The sequence below is a fragment of the Gekko japonicus genome, unplaced genomic scaffold (assembly GCF_001447785.1).
Source record: "Gekko japonicus isolate JY-2015 unplaced genomic scaffold, Gekko_japonicus_V1.1 scaffold1375, whole genome shotgun sequence".
Classification (NCBI taxonomy): domain Eukaryota; kingdom Metazoa; phylum Chordata; class Lepidosauria; order Squamata; family Gekkonidae; genus Gekko; species Gekko japonicus.
In genome coordinates, this window is record NW_015168087.1 from 431,884 (window position 1) to 446,613 (window position 14,730).

General features: G+C 42.6%; 1 protein-coding gene across 1 annotated transcript in view; it reads left to right on the top strand.

Moving 5' to 3' along the window:
• Window positions 1–6,317: 6,317 nt before the first annotated feature.
• The window catches only part of LOC107113392 (sec1 family domain-containing protein 2-like), a 40,998-nt gene continuing 32,585 nt past the window's right edge, over window positions 6,318–14,730 (top strand). Inside the window, exons 1-2 of the mRNA XM_015414719.1 lie at window positions 6,318–6,333; window positions 14,579–14,724. Coding sequence (XP_015270205.1) covers window positions 6,318–6,333; window positions 14,579–14,724 — 162 coding nt within the window. The remainder of the gene's footprint in view (window positions 6,334–14,578; window positions 14,725–14,730) is intronic.

The following is a 14,730-nucleotide window of genomic DNA, read 5'->3' on the forward strand; positions in this document are numbered from 1 at the left end:
GCTCTAGGCGACCTCACATGCCAACCTCCCGGCGGGGCCTGGAGACCTCTCCGCCAGAACCAGAGCAGGCCATCCTCCTCCCCCCCAGCTCAGGAGCCGTTGTCCCCCTAAAACCATCGGGGGGGGTTCTTTATTCCGGGGGCGCGGAGGGGAATCAGGCTTAAAGCGAAGAAGAAGAAGAGGGCATTGCCGGCACAGGGGGGAGGAGGTGGTGGCCCGGGGATTGTCTCCCTGCCTGCCTGCCTCCCCACATGGGCCCCGCCAGGCCCGGGCAGCACAGCGGTCCCCTTGGCCCCCTTCCCCTGCCCTTCTTGTCCCGGCCGAGCTGCGGGCGCCCCTGCCTCTCCTCCCGCGCCCTAAGGGCCGGCTCGCGCTCTAGGCGAAGGCCAAGTTCGCCTAGCGGGCGAGCCGGCCCTGGTCAGATTGTCGTTCTATCCGGGAGACCTGTGTTTGAATCCCCACTCTGCCATGAAAGCTTGCTGTGTTACCTTGAGCCAAAGCCTGGATTGCAATGTTTATCTTTTGAATTGTTTTTTTCATTCTTCAGAGGAGTATTGTTTACATTTAGTTGTCAAAGATAGTTTTTGGAGTTCTTGGCAAAAATTAGTCAGTGATAGATTGCAGAGACTGAGTTTGTCCTTTGAGACTTTAAAGCAAATGGAATACTCCTCTGCATGTAAACCGATTAAATCCAGAGTGTTACACTCTGACAAATGGAGCACTAGCTGTAGAGCATGAAGGGTAGAAGGGTATGCTCCTTATACTAGCTGGGTCTCCCTATTCCAAGGACTCTGCCTTGCATATTGTAAATCCTTAACTGTCCCTAAATACTGAATACTCTTCACTAAGGCTAGATTAAATGTTTTACTATTGGGGGAGTTAACAGCCAGGTTCCTAAGGATTCCCTTGCAATTGTAAATCAAGGAATCTGGATACTATCTGACACTTCTTTATTGACTGTAAGAAGTATGAACTCGCTAGAGATAAATGAATCACAGTATATATTCAGAAGCGGGGATGCGTCTCAAAACAAGAAGCGGTTGCAAAGCTCCTGGCTGATACCGACCCGGGCGTAACTCTTGCTGTGGCAAAATTTTTATCTATGGTTTTTAATGACTTTTACCCATAACGGTATATTTTATTCCTTGTACTTGGTATTTCTGGTTGCTTGCTTATTTCCTGTATTTTTGGATTGTATTATTCTGTACCACATGGACTGTTGAACTTGTTTGCCATTGGTCTGTGAGCATATAGAATAAAGGAATAAAAAAAGGAGCCAGTCACTCTCTCTTACCCTAACCTACCTCACAGTATTGTTGTAAGGTCCGAACAGAGGAGAGGAAAACCATGTCAACCGCTTTGAGTCCCCCTTCGAGGGAAAGGCGGCTCTTATAATGAAGTAAATAAATAGTGTAGAATTGCAACAGAGAGAAGTAGATTCTGTGTAACTGCTGATAAATGGGGGACCTATATCTTGTGTCTGTGTGGTTAGGAGGATATGCTTTAGAAAAAACAAACCCGTAGAATTGCAACAGAGAGAAGTAGATTCTGCGTAACTGCTGGTAAATGGGGGGCCTATATCTTGTGTCTGTGTGGTTAGGAAGCTATGCTTTAAAAAAAAACAAACCTGTGTCTGAGGGAACCCCACTACACATTATATTTCAGAGCTACCAACATAAAATATATAGGTAGACAAACTCCTATTCAGAGGTAGTTGGTTGTTTTTTTACCCATGTGCAGTTGTATAAAACGAAAGGATTAAAAATATACCAGGCCTCTGGTCTTGACAATGCATGGCACTGTTTCTCCTGAGGTGTTTGTGTAATGCTTTAGTCAAGTTCCAGCACCTGTTTGTTTGCTGTTCCTCAGAGACAAACGGGCAATGTGCTTTCTGCAACACTACAGTGCCAAAGCTTTTCACCCTTATTCATTCATGCTTTCTTAACTCTGAAACAACCTGGACAGTCATTTTTGCTAAAAGTGTATTTTCTCTCATATGTCTGTACTAGAACCAGGAAACTAATGGACAATGATAAACTGTCATAACAGTGTTTTTGCCTTCTGCTTTGTGTAAATGAAATCATACAAACAGATTGCTGGTTATTGCCAGGAATCTTAACCACAGTTTAATCCTTGTGAAGAATTCTAGTTAGGAAATAACTTCTTTGTTAAGGCATCTGCATTCAGCTTACTGGAGTCCGGGCAGGACGAGTGCAAGACCAACAGTTGACCAGATGGTTTGTTTTCACTCATCCACATTGGAGTTCTCTGGACACTCCCAATAGGGTTGCCAAGTTTTACCTTCCTCTGCAGCGGGGGACTCCTGGGCCGATCACAGAGCACGCACGCTATGCGCGCCACATCCACGTCACCAGGAAGTGACGTGATGACGCCGGGCACACTGGGGGCGGGGCCACAACCATCCGAGGGAAAACCATAGAGTTTTCCCTCAGATGACTGTGGCCCTGCCCCCAGCATGCCCAGCGTCATCATGTCACTTCCTGGTGACGTGCACGTTGGGGCGGGGTTCCCCCCGGGGCCCGATCCGCCGGCGGCGGGGAACGGGCCTCTGGGGCAGGGATTTCCCCGCCCCCCAGGGGGACTTGGCAATCCTAACTCCCATCCCCATGACATACAGTACCATCTCCACTCTTCTGTGGTGATCTTTGTTTTACACTGCAGGAGTCAAGCTTTTCAACATTATTACCCATATTTTCCCCAAAAGAAAATGAACTTGAATGTAAGATGACTCCTGTTAAAAAGGGTTATACACATAAGGGGGTTTTATTACTATACATAACTGTAACTTTCATGCATATTTAATAGGGCCTTCTATTCTTGATGGCACATGTTGGGAAAAGAAAAAACCCTGTTCTCCCTTTTCAGTTGAATGGGGCACATAAACCACTTTATCCTTCTTACCATTAATAAAATTCTTTGTAATATAACCTGCACTACCTTGTGAGTTTATGGATGTCTATTGCTTTTTTTCTTGGTAAGAGGAACATGGGTAATCTGGAAAAGATATTATGGAAGCACTGCTTTCCTTTAAAAGGCTAATACATTTGTGATGTGTTTTCCTGAACTCAGCTCAAGAGGGGAGGGGAGGTTTAAACGCTCCAACTGTTATCCACAACAGGCTACTGTTGCTGTTGTCAAGCTCATGAGAGTACAGAACTCAGTACTAAAGATAATTCAAAGTTACTCTCCCCTTGTAAAATAGAGTTCCTGTCTATAGTTTCCTATAAACATTTTCCTCCTTTAATATATCATAGTCTTACGTCTCTCACATTTTATAGGGGGAGAGACTAATACGACTGATTTAGGCTGGCTTCCTCCTCTCTCCCAATTTTACTGTCCACTGCCACACTTGCATTAGTACAATAGCAGTAGCCGAGGAGTCTCTGTAAAAGGTTTGGGGGCAGTAGGGTTGCCATATAACTACTGGGGGTGGGAGAGATCCTGCCCCAGCAGGGCCTTCCTACCACCACTCCACTGGGCATTTCGAGAAAATAAGGGGGAAATGGGGAAGGGGGTAGATATTAGCATCCTGGTGCACTGGTGTCACTTCTGGTGCAACCAGAATTAATGTCAGGATGTCACCAATAACGTTTTGCTCTTTTTCCTGAGACTCATTATATGTAACACCTATCACCAGTGAGGCCCCACTTCAGGAGGTGAGTCTCTTGCTGGTAGGAAGGTTGGGTGGTGGTCGCTGCCATCATCCTTGTCCCTAAGCTAGGGTTGCCAACTCCCCGATAGGGGCAGGGGGGTTCCCCGGTTTTGGGGGGCCCAATCTGCCACCAGCCAGCTGGCTGGTAGGGAAGCCCAACCCCTGAAGAGTCCTGGCACGCCCAACGTGCCTGGCATGATGATGTCACCCAGAGATTATGTCATTGCACGAGGCGTGTCGTTCAGGGGATGCTCTAGTATTTGGGTAAAAACTCTATGGTGACTATAGAGTTTTTACATGAATACTAGAGCATCCCCTGAACAACATGCCCAGTGCGATGATGTCACTTCAAGAAGAGTCCCAGAGCCAGCTGGAGCCCCCCACCAGGATGAAGGTAAGCAGGGCTTTTTTTGTAGAAAAAGCCCAGCAGGAACTCATTAGCATAATAGGTCACACCCAACAGCAGAAACTCATTAGCATATTAGGCCACACCCCTGACAGCACAGCTCATTAGCGTATTAGGCCACACACCCCATGTTCACAGAAGTGTGGTCATCCAGACACACCCACCTTTTGCTTCTTATTCTTATTTGTTGTCCAAACCCAGGGCTTTTTTGTAGCAGGAACTCCTTTGCATGTTAGGCCACACACCCCTAATGTAGCAAATCCTAATGAGTTTCTACTGTTGGGTGTGGCCTATTATACTAATGCATATCCTGCTGGGTGTGGCCAACTCAGGAGCCAGCCAGAACTCCGTTCCTGTGCGTTCCTGCCCAAAAATAGCCCTGAAGGTAAGATCTGGCAACTCTCCCCTAAGCTCTTCCTCCTCGCTCCCATTCTCTATGATGCAAGTATATTCAGTATTGTGAGGCAATACATGATTTATTCTGTGGCTAGAGGGGTTTGCAATGACTGTTATCTTCTTATCAAATGGATGGGTCTTTACAATTCTTAAATTGCATAAATGCCCTGAGAGAAGAAAATTGCTAGTTTTTTTCTGATACTAACTTAAACTTCCTTTATGTTAAACGATTTTTAAAAAAAATAATTGGAATTCAATGTTAAAAATTACTTCTGTGCTTTGATTTCATATGAAGCACTGTGATTCTTGTCCAGGCACTCTGAGAGGTTTTTGCATGTGTATTCTACCAAAACCAGGGGCTTGCACTCAGGTATACTGGGTGGGATCGAACAGTTCTGATAAGTGAGGATCGAGGCCAAGGCCAATCGGGGGGGGGGGGCAGCAGGAGACCAATTTGGGGACATCCTTCCCTGGTTCAAATGTCTTTATTATGCCTTCCCTGATTACCTGTAGTTATTCCTAACAATGTCCTGTTCTGGTTAACCAACGCTTTGAAATAAACCTTACTTGCTTTGCAACGTGGAGTTGTTTTTTATGCTTGGGATCCAACAACAGGGAACTCAAAAGGGGAGCTCAAATGTAGACACTTGATAATTTTCTAGTTGTTTAATAAATCTCACAGCTTGTTCTTCCATGCATCATTTAAATGGTTTAAGTGGCCTGGGCCTCTCTAGACCTCTGAGAAGGCCTGATGAGGAATCTTGTGCTGGTGGAAGGACTCCATCCTGTAGCGACGGGCTCCAATCTGGAATGTCCCCAGGTGTTTTAAGGCTCAGCCAATCTATGCTGTGCATAATACATTTGAACTAACAGTGGGATTCAGTTTTTATAGTACGTTAACAATTGCATGGCATTCACTTTGACTGCCCTTTTGGTTATCTGTTTTACATCTGTATGCAACAAACTTGCGTGTTATTTTTTTTCCTTCAGTGGGTTTTGTTTAACCATTGATAGTCTTCACGGGCTAGCACTGCAAAAAGAAACAAAAGATTCAACCAAAAATAGCTCCAGAATGCATTTGCTTCCAAGTGAAGAAATCAAGCCGAAAAACAAGTCTTCCGAAACCCATTAAAGTTGAGAGATTCTATTCCTAAATTCAGACTCTGGAATCTGACCCTGAGAAGCTGCTGTTGAAAGTTTATCTGTTGGCTGAAAGAACTGTTGTCTTGTGTAACAGTTCAAAAGGCTGCAACTTAATTTTCCTTTTGATCTGGGATACCAAAAGATAACAAACTGTCCCATAACAGTGGCTGCTATTCCAGCCAAGGCTCAGGTGAGATGGAATATAAGGCTGTGGGAATTTATCCTTCATGTACTTAGGAAGCTTCAGGGTAAATTCAAACTAGCCTAAGCAGCTTGTGCCATATGAGACTGCAAGAAGTGGGATGTCATGCATTTGAATACTTTCCTCTGTATAAAACTCCCTACTCACACAATACTAGTATGTCGAGGAATAAGCTAAATTCTGACTTTCTCCCCGACATGATAATTTTCCGCTTATAGGAATTTTTTTTCATGATGTGGGGCATCAGTGTGCATCCTTTCCCTGCAGTCTTAAATGTTAAAGGGCGATTCTGCATTGGCTTTTCTCTCTGTTGTTCTACAAAACCCACGTTGGAACAGAAATTCCCCTCTACGTTGCATGCTGCTTTCACTTCCTTTGATCATCAGATTTTGTGGTACCCTCTACACTGCATGCTGCTTTCGCTTTCTTTGATCATTGGGTTTTATGGTACCTTCTGCATACATTTATGGCCATTCAGGGGTGACTTTGCAGTCAGTATGGCGTTGCTCCAAGGTATCTGAATGCGGTTTTGACCTGCACCTTTTCCTCCCAGTTGAGAAAATGTGGAGCGAATGTTAGATGCAGAATTGCCCATAGTCTAGGAAGAACTATACTGTGTGCAAGTTATACATCAGCTTATAGGAGAGTGAGATATGTAGAAGAAGTCAGGAATGTAAATCTGACAATGGGATGGGTAACTTTCACATTAGCCTATCATTTTATACCTATTAACTGTTCTTGGGCCAGGGGGGGTGGGTGGTGATGATGTATTACCTGTCAAGAAAGTATATCATCTTTTGTGAAGTGCTAAGAGAGATGACTGAATTTGAACAACTGATTACAAAACAAAAAGGTAATTTATTACATTGGATATGTAAGTTATTACTTCAGTTAGAAACAGAAAAAGAACAAGTAGAAAAATGCATGATTAAATGGATGCAGAATTTCAGGGAGCAGACATGCATGCACCACGACATGCATCAATGGGAACGTTATGAGGAAAAGAACGTAAGTTTGCAGCCAGTCAGGCACCAAGAGAAAAATGGTGCAAAATATTTTTCAGATGGTATATTACTCAAAAGGATATCAAGAAAGTAGACAAAAATTACAAAGGAAAATGCTGAACTTGTAAAAAAACAGAAAGATATCGGAAATAAATACATAGAAAAATGCATAATATATTAAAATTCAAATTTCCTATGAAAGCGAAGAATATGTTATTAGGAATATTGTCTAACAAACTACCAAAAGTTTTGGAAGAGATATTTAAATATATGGTGACAGTGGCTAGAATTATTTATGCAGCAAAATGGAAATCAGATGTCTGTCCAAACTTAGAAGAATGGGAAAACAAAGTTGCTGACTATGTGATAATGGCAAAATTAACAACTTATTTGAGAAACAGATCCATCTCAAAATCTGAAGAGAAATGTGGTGTCTATTATGCAAGCAGGAGACAAACTTGGAATAAGAAATTCTAAAAATGGTCTATAAATGTATTGTAAGGCATATAAATGTAGTATAATGCAGAAAAAGGAAAACAAGTCTTGAATATAAATATATGTGGATTTTTGAATAAAATATTTCTTATGTTTTATTTTTTATTGCAAGATAGATGCATCTGTGTTAATTAGGCTTGCCAGTCCCCAGGTGGGGGGGGGGAATCCCCCACTTTTGCAGGCTCCTGCCAGCTGGCTGGGGGGGGAACCCCACCCCCAAACAGACCTCCCGGCACAATGTCAGTGATGTGATGATGTCACTTCCAGAAGTGATGTCATCACGTCAGTGACATCGGGAGCGACACTCTACTTTTTGGGCAAAACTCTATGGTTTGTATCCAGTTTTACCATAGAGTTTTGCCCAAAAAGCTGAGTGTCACCCTGATGTCGCTGGCATAATGACATCACTTCTGAAAGTACCATTATCACATTGGCGCTGTCCCTGCCCACCCCCAGAGCACCACCTAAATCCCCCCACCAGTATGAGGTAGGCACCTGGCAACCCTAGTCTTAATCCAGTAACTGACTGTGCATTAGTTTATGTTTCATGTTTCAGTGATTGTCCTTTGTCAGCTAGATTTTTAAAAATCTCATCTCCCTGATCTTGAAATTTATCTTTTACAAAGCAACCAATTTGTGGGTTCTTTTAAGCATAAAGTTGGGGCTACAATTTCATCCTTGTATATGACAACTTAATATCTCTAGGATAGGTCTGAGTCACATTAAAATGTTTATTGTTTATTAAGAGGAGGCTTAAATTTATAATGGTTTAATTGCAACAATTGTATCATTCATTCTTTTTCTGGGATCCATTTTATCCTGGCATAGAACAAGTCTCTAATAATAATGGTTTTTAAACATTAAAGTGCAATGTGACATAATTTTTTCCCCAATATCTAATTTCTCTATTTCGGACCTTTCTGTGTTATCTCTCAAGACAAAGCTCCCAAGCAGCCTATATTAATAGCATTGAAAGGGAAGGGGGAAACTTCTTGGCTACCCAAGCACTACAGGAGGTTTCAAAATAAAAGATTCTTTAAAAACCTTAATCCAATACTAAGGGGTGGTTTTTTCTTCCATCTTTTTCTTTTGACTATTCTACATTTATACTGGCTCCAGAGGTGTACAGATATGAGTTAAATGGAAAACTGAAGGGCTGTGTTGGGGAACTTTTCTTTTACAGTGGATAGCTATTACAGATCAGCAATGTATATCTGTACACACACATGAGTGGAGCTGAATCAACTGCATAGGCAACCTGACACAATTTTAATGCCATAAACTCAATGTGTCATGATTTTCATTTAAAGAGGAAGAAGAGATTGGATTTATACCCCACCCTTCACTACCCAAAGGAGTCTCAGAGTATCTTACAATCTCCTTTCCCTTCCCCTCCCCACGACAGACACCCTGTAAGGTAGGTGGGGCTGAGAGAGCTCTGAGAGAACAGCTCTGAAAGAATTTATGGCTGACCCAAGGTCACACCAGCAGCTGCATGTGCAGGAGTGAGGAATCAAACCTGGTTCTCTCAGATTAGAGTCCAGGTTCCTAACCACTACACCAAGCTGGCTCTCTTTATACAGAATGGTCATTGTTGTTCTCTGCTACCATTAGATTTTGTCAGAAAACCAGGGCAATCTCTGAAATCCTGTTGCCTTGGCACAGCAATCACTCGAGTGAAATGACCTTCTGGGAAATGAAGAACCTTTCTGCGTTTTTGCTGCAGAAAGATTGAGATTTCATTTTAGTCTGTAATGCAAACATCACACAGTAAAAATGGCTTTCGGAAGCTTGTTTGTGAACATGAAAAGTATTAGTATAAAAGGGTATTTCAGCTGTACTAAAATTTCAGAAAGACGGATTGGTGGAAGGAACTCATCAACATCCCATTGGCTGTGGTCACAAACTTTGGGGAAGGGTGGCTTGTACAGGCACTGTTTACTATATCCCAGGTCAACAAACCCAGACAGACCTAGACAGATTACTTTGTCATATTTTATTAATTAATTAATTAATTTTTATTTATTTAATTTGTACCCCACCCTCACCGCAAAGCAGGTTCAGGGCGGCTAATGGTGTGCTAATTATATGCAAATCAATCCCATTAATGAGCATTTTTATGCCTAGTTTATTTTTCCTGATCCTTACCAAGATGGGGTCAGAGAAATGCTCTTTCTATCGAGGTGCATCAGGCTCACCGTACTGCTGCTATTTCTTTTCTTTTGCTTCAGTGTGAAAATTTGCCTTTTTCGGGATGCTTTTCCAGTTATAAAAAACTACAGAGTTTATAATGATAGGTTTTCCATCTGGCTGTTTTATTACTATTTACAGTGCAAGTCGGTTCTCCTAGGAGTCTAGCCTTAGTTCTGTAGAAACCTTAGACTGACTTAGGGCTACGAAAAGTAAATAAAGCTATTGTGTCTAGTGCAGGAGAAAGAATTATTCAGAATTCCTTTGAATATTAGAGGAAATTGTCACATCTGGGAAAGTGGTTGTGTGTTGATTAGGAATGAACTCTTATTCTCTCTCTTCATGTATTACCTCCATAATAGTTCACACCTGCTTCATGGTTTAAGCCGTAATTCTGAAACAGTTAAATGACTGGCCTTCCTCTGAGGGATGAGTGTGGCACAGTGTTTTGAGAGCTGAACTAGAAACACTCATACGTAGATCCTCACTCTACCATAAAACTCACTGGTGGTCTTGAGGGCAGTCACGCTCCTTCAGCCTAACCTATCATACAGGCTGACTGTGAAGATGAAATAGAGAAAAGCCAAGTATGCCTCCCTGAATTCCTTGAAGGAGCAGTGGGACAAAAAACAGGACAGACAGATAGAACAATCATACCGATAATTCTCTTTTGAGACTCTATAACAACCAAACATAAACGATGGAATATTGATGGCACTCCTTATCTGGTTGTATTTTGTTGCTTTAAAATGCAGCTAGCATGTTTGGTATCTTTTTGCAAATGACTTGTCTCTTACTAGAGGTCCGTCAGTGGCTATTAGCCACAAAGTATAGATAGGAACTCTCAGTCTGGGGCAAGTGATGCTCTGTATTCTTGGTGCTTGGGGAGGGGGGCAACAGTGGGAGGGCTTCTAGTGTCCTGGCCCCACTGCTAGACCTCCTGAAGGCACCTGGTATTTTTGGCCACTGTGTGACAGAGTGTTGGACTAGATGGGCCATTGGCCTAATCCAACATTGGCTTTTCTTATGTTCTTATACCTTGTTTTTTTATATTAAGCTTTCCAGAGTCTTCCTTCCCCCACTCTTTCTTATGAGCCAGTGAATCTTTTTTAGCATAAGACAACTTGACATGATCAAGAATATAGAAGCAGACCAATAGGTTAGTGAGAGCCTGTTAAGGACACAATCGTACATTGTACATTTTAACCCTATCTCGACCCATCCACACATGTTTTCAAGAGAGCCAGAAAAACTGTAAAAAGGTTCAGTAAGAAAAAGATTTGAATTTCAGAATATTGCAGTGAAAGCTTATATGTACATTTATGTCATACTGTTTCATTTGAAGTGCCTATTTTGAGAGATAGTGGGTAGCTTGAAAAGCTGTTAATATGCTGTATTCTGTCATCTCCCTTGAGTGCTGAGAGATAATGAAACTTGATAGGTATATTTATATGGTTGCCAGCCTCCAGGAGAGGCCTGGAGATCTCCTGGTATCACAATTTATCTCCAGACAATAGAGAACAGTTCCCCTGGAGAAAATGGCCACTTTGGAGAGTGGACTCTGTGTTATTATACCTCAATGAGGTCTCTCTTCTCCCCAGGTTCCACCCCCAAAATTCCCAGGAATTTCCCAACACAGAGTTGGCAACCTATATGTTTATGACTTTTAGTTGAATGTTAAACAAAAAATTATCTTCAGTATCGTGTTTTAAGAGATGAGGCAAAAAAATGTGTCATGTATTCGGTTGGATCCAAACCTTCTCTCACATGACCTGGAGGTGTACTTCTGGCTATGTAGGTAGGAGGAAAGAGATCTGCAGTTGCTACAGACTCTCCATCTGTAGCCAATATGCTGTTCTCAATCATCAGAAGCACTTTTCGGGGCTACTGCAGAAAGGGAGAGACAGAAAAGCCATGTTACCTGAACAGAAGTCCTTTTGGATTCTGCAGTGCTCATATGTTACCTACGAACACACTAACCCACAACGGAACTTGAAGGCACGTGGAGAAAAGTATACTTTCTTGTCCCCTATTGCTCAGGTTGTTGTTGTTGTTCAGTCGCACAGTTGAGTCCGACTCTTCGCGACCCCGTGGACTAGCTCCCGCCAGGCCCTCCTGTCTTCCGCCATCCTCTGAAGTTTACTCAATTTCATGTTCGTTGCATCTATGACACTGTCTAACCATCTCATCCTTTGCTGTCCCCATCTTCTTTGACCTTCAATCTTTCCCAGCATCAGGGTCTTCTCCAGTGAGTGCTCCCTTCTCATTTGGTGGCCAAAGTATTTGAGCTTCAGTTTCATTATCTGGCCTTCCAGGGAACAGTCAGGGTTGATTTCTTTTAGGATTGACTGATTTCATCTTCTTGCAGTCCAAGGGACTCTCAAGAGTCTTCTCCAGCACCATAGTTCAAAAGAATCTATTCTTCGGCGCTCGGCCTTCCTTATAGTCCAACTCTCGCAGCCATACATGACTACTGGGAATACCATTGCTTGGACCATGCGTATTTTTGTTGGCAGGGTGATGTCTCTACTTTTTATCATGCTGTTTAGGTTCGCCATCGCTTTCCTCCCAAGGAGCAGGCGTCTTTTAATTTCATGGCTGCTGTCACAGTCTGCGGTGATCTGGGATCCCAGGAACGTGAAGTCTGTCACCACTTCCACGACTTCCCCTTCTATTTGCCAAGGAGTGATGGGGCCGGATGCCATGATCTTAGTTTTTTTGATGTTGAGCTTCAAGCCCACTTTTGCGCTCTCCTCTTTTACTCTGAGCAAGAGGCTCTTTAGGTCCTCTTCACTTTCTGCCATTAGAGTGGTATCGTCTGCATATCTGAGGTTGTTGATCTTTTCCCCAGCAATCTTAATTCCCGCTTGTGATTCATCCAGGCCAGCATTTCGCATGATGTACTCTGCATATATATTAAATAAGCAAGGTGACAGTATACATCCTTGTCGTACTCCTTTTCCTATGCTGAACCAATCAGTTGTTCCATATCCGGTTCTAACTGTCGCTTCTTGGCCCTTATACAGGTTTCTCAAGAGACATGTGAGGTGGTCTGGTACTCCCATCTCTTTAAGGACCTGCCATAGTTTGTTGTGATCCACACAGTCAAAGGCTTTAGCATAGTCAATGAAGCAGAAGTAGATATTTTTCTGGTACTCTCTTGCTTTCTCCATAATCCAGCGAATGTTGGCAATTTGATCTCTAGTTCCTCTACCTCTTCGAAACCCAGCTTGTACTTCTGGTAGTTCTCTATCCACGTACTGTTGAAGCCTAGCTTGTAGGATCTTGAGCATGACCTTGCTAGCGTGTGATATGAGTGCAATTGTGCGATAGTTTGAACATTCCTTGGCATTGCCCTTCTTTGGGATTGGAATGTATACTGACCTTTTCCAATCCTGTGGCCACTGTTGCGTTTTCCAAATTTGCTGGCAAATGGAGTGCAGCACTTTAACAGCATCATCTTCTAAGACTTTGAATAGCTCAGCTGGAATACCATCACCTCCACTAGCTTTGTTGTTAGCAATGCTTTCTAAGGCCCATTTAACTTCACATTCCAGGATGTCTGGCTCGAGGTCAGTGATTATACCGTCGTGGTTGTCAAGGACATCGAGGTCTTTCTTGTATAGTTCTTCTGTGTATTCTTGCCATCTTTTCCTAATCTCTTCTGCTTCTGTTAGGTCCCTACCGTTTTTGTCCTTTATCATGGCCAGCTTTGCATGGAACGCTCCCTTGATTTCTCCAACTTTCTTGAAGAGATCTCTAGTCCTTCCCATTCTATTGTTTTCTTCTATTACTTTGCACTGTTCATTCAGGAAGGCCTCCTTATCTCTCCTTGCTGTTCTCTGGAAATCTGCGTTCAGTTGGGTAAATCTTTCCTTTTCGCCTTTGCCTTTCGCTTTCCTTCTTTCCTCTGCTATTTGTAAAGCCTCATCAGAAAGCCACTTTGCTTTCTTACATTTCTTTTTCTTTGGGATGGTGGTGATTGCTGCCTCCTGTACGATGTCACGAACCTCTGTCCATAGTTCTTCAGGCACTCTATCTATCAAATCTAGACCCTTGAATCTATTCTTCACATCTACTGTATATTCATCAGGGATGCGATCTAGGTCAAACCTGAATGGCCTCGTGGTTTTCCCAATTTTCTTCAGTTTAAGTCTGAATTTTGCAATGAGTAGCTCATGATCTGAGCCACAGTCAGCTCCAGGTATTGTTTTTACTGATAGAGCTTCTCCATCTTTGACTGCAAATTATATAGTCAATCTGATTTCGGTGTTGCCCATCTGGTGATGTCCAGGTGTAGAGTCACCTCTTAGGTTGTTGGAAAAGGGTGTTCGCTATGACCTTTTCTTTATTCCTTTTAATATCTCAGGCTTTCCCAGTGGCAATTAAGGAGGTTCTTCTTCCTTGTAAAATTCTAGGGTGAATCAGATATTCTTATTTTTACTGTCTGTACCAGAGATGAGCGTATAACAGTATTTTTCTTAGCTGCTCTGTGCAATGTTGACTATAATATACAAGGGTTTGGCTTTGCTTGCTAGAAAAGTTTTGGGGATTTGCTGGGTTCAGACACTGTTTTTAAAGTACTAAAAATACATGTTTAACTGCCAGGGTACAGCCAGAAACAATTTTATTCAGCCCCTGAGGACACAACTGAATTTTAAGCAGGACATGATGATATACATTCTGCCCAGTTTTATTTGCAAGAAAAATAAAGACCATTTCAAAAGCTGTGTGACCAAGTGTTCATACTTGATTTCATATGATTTTTCTTTTGCAGTATCATGGATAGAGTACTATCAAGAACCTATCTCTTGAGGGTCTTCTCGATCCTCCTTGCTGTAAACAGTGCTTAATCTTTACCACCTGTGCTCAGTAAAATGCAGTTGTTCTGGACTTTGGACCACTATGTGAAGAACTGACGGCCCCAAGGATACATAAATTGGCCATCTATGCCCTAAGCTATTACACAGTTTTCCTTTGGCTCATCTTCCTTTTCCTCTTATTTTTTTCTCCCCAACCAAGTGAAAGTATTTAGCCTTACCCAACAATGTATTTCTGTGTTGTTTCAGGCTGTGAGACTTCACTGGATCTGACATATCAGAAGGTCACGGTTGCAGCGAATAAGATCTTTAAAACCCTCAGGGACATTTCAAGAGCTCGAGCACAGATGAAACAGTTTAATTCTGTATATATCCCAGGAAGCAATACCTTACAGGCAAGT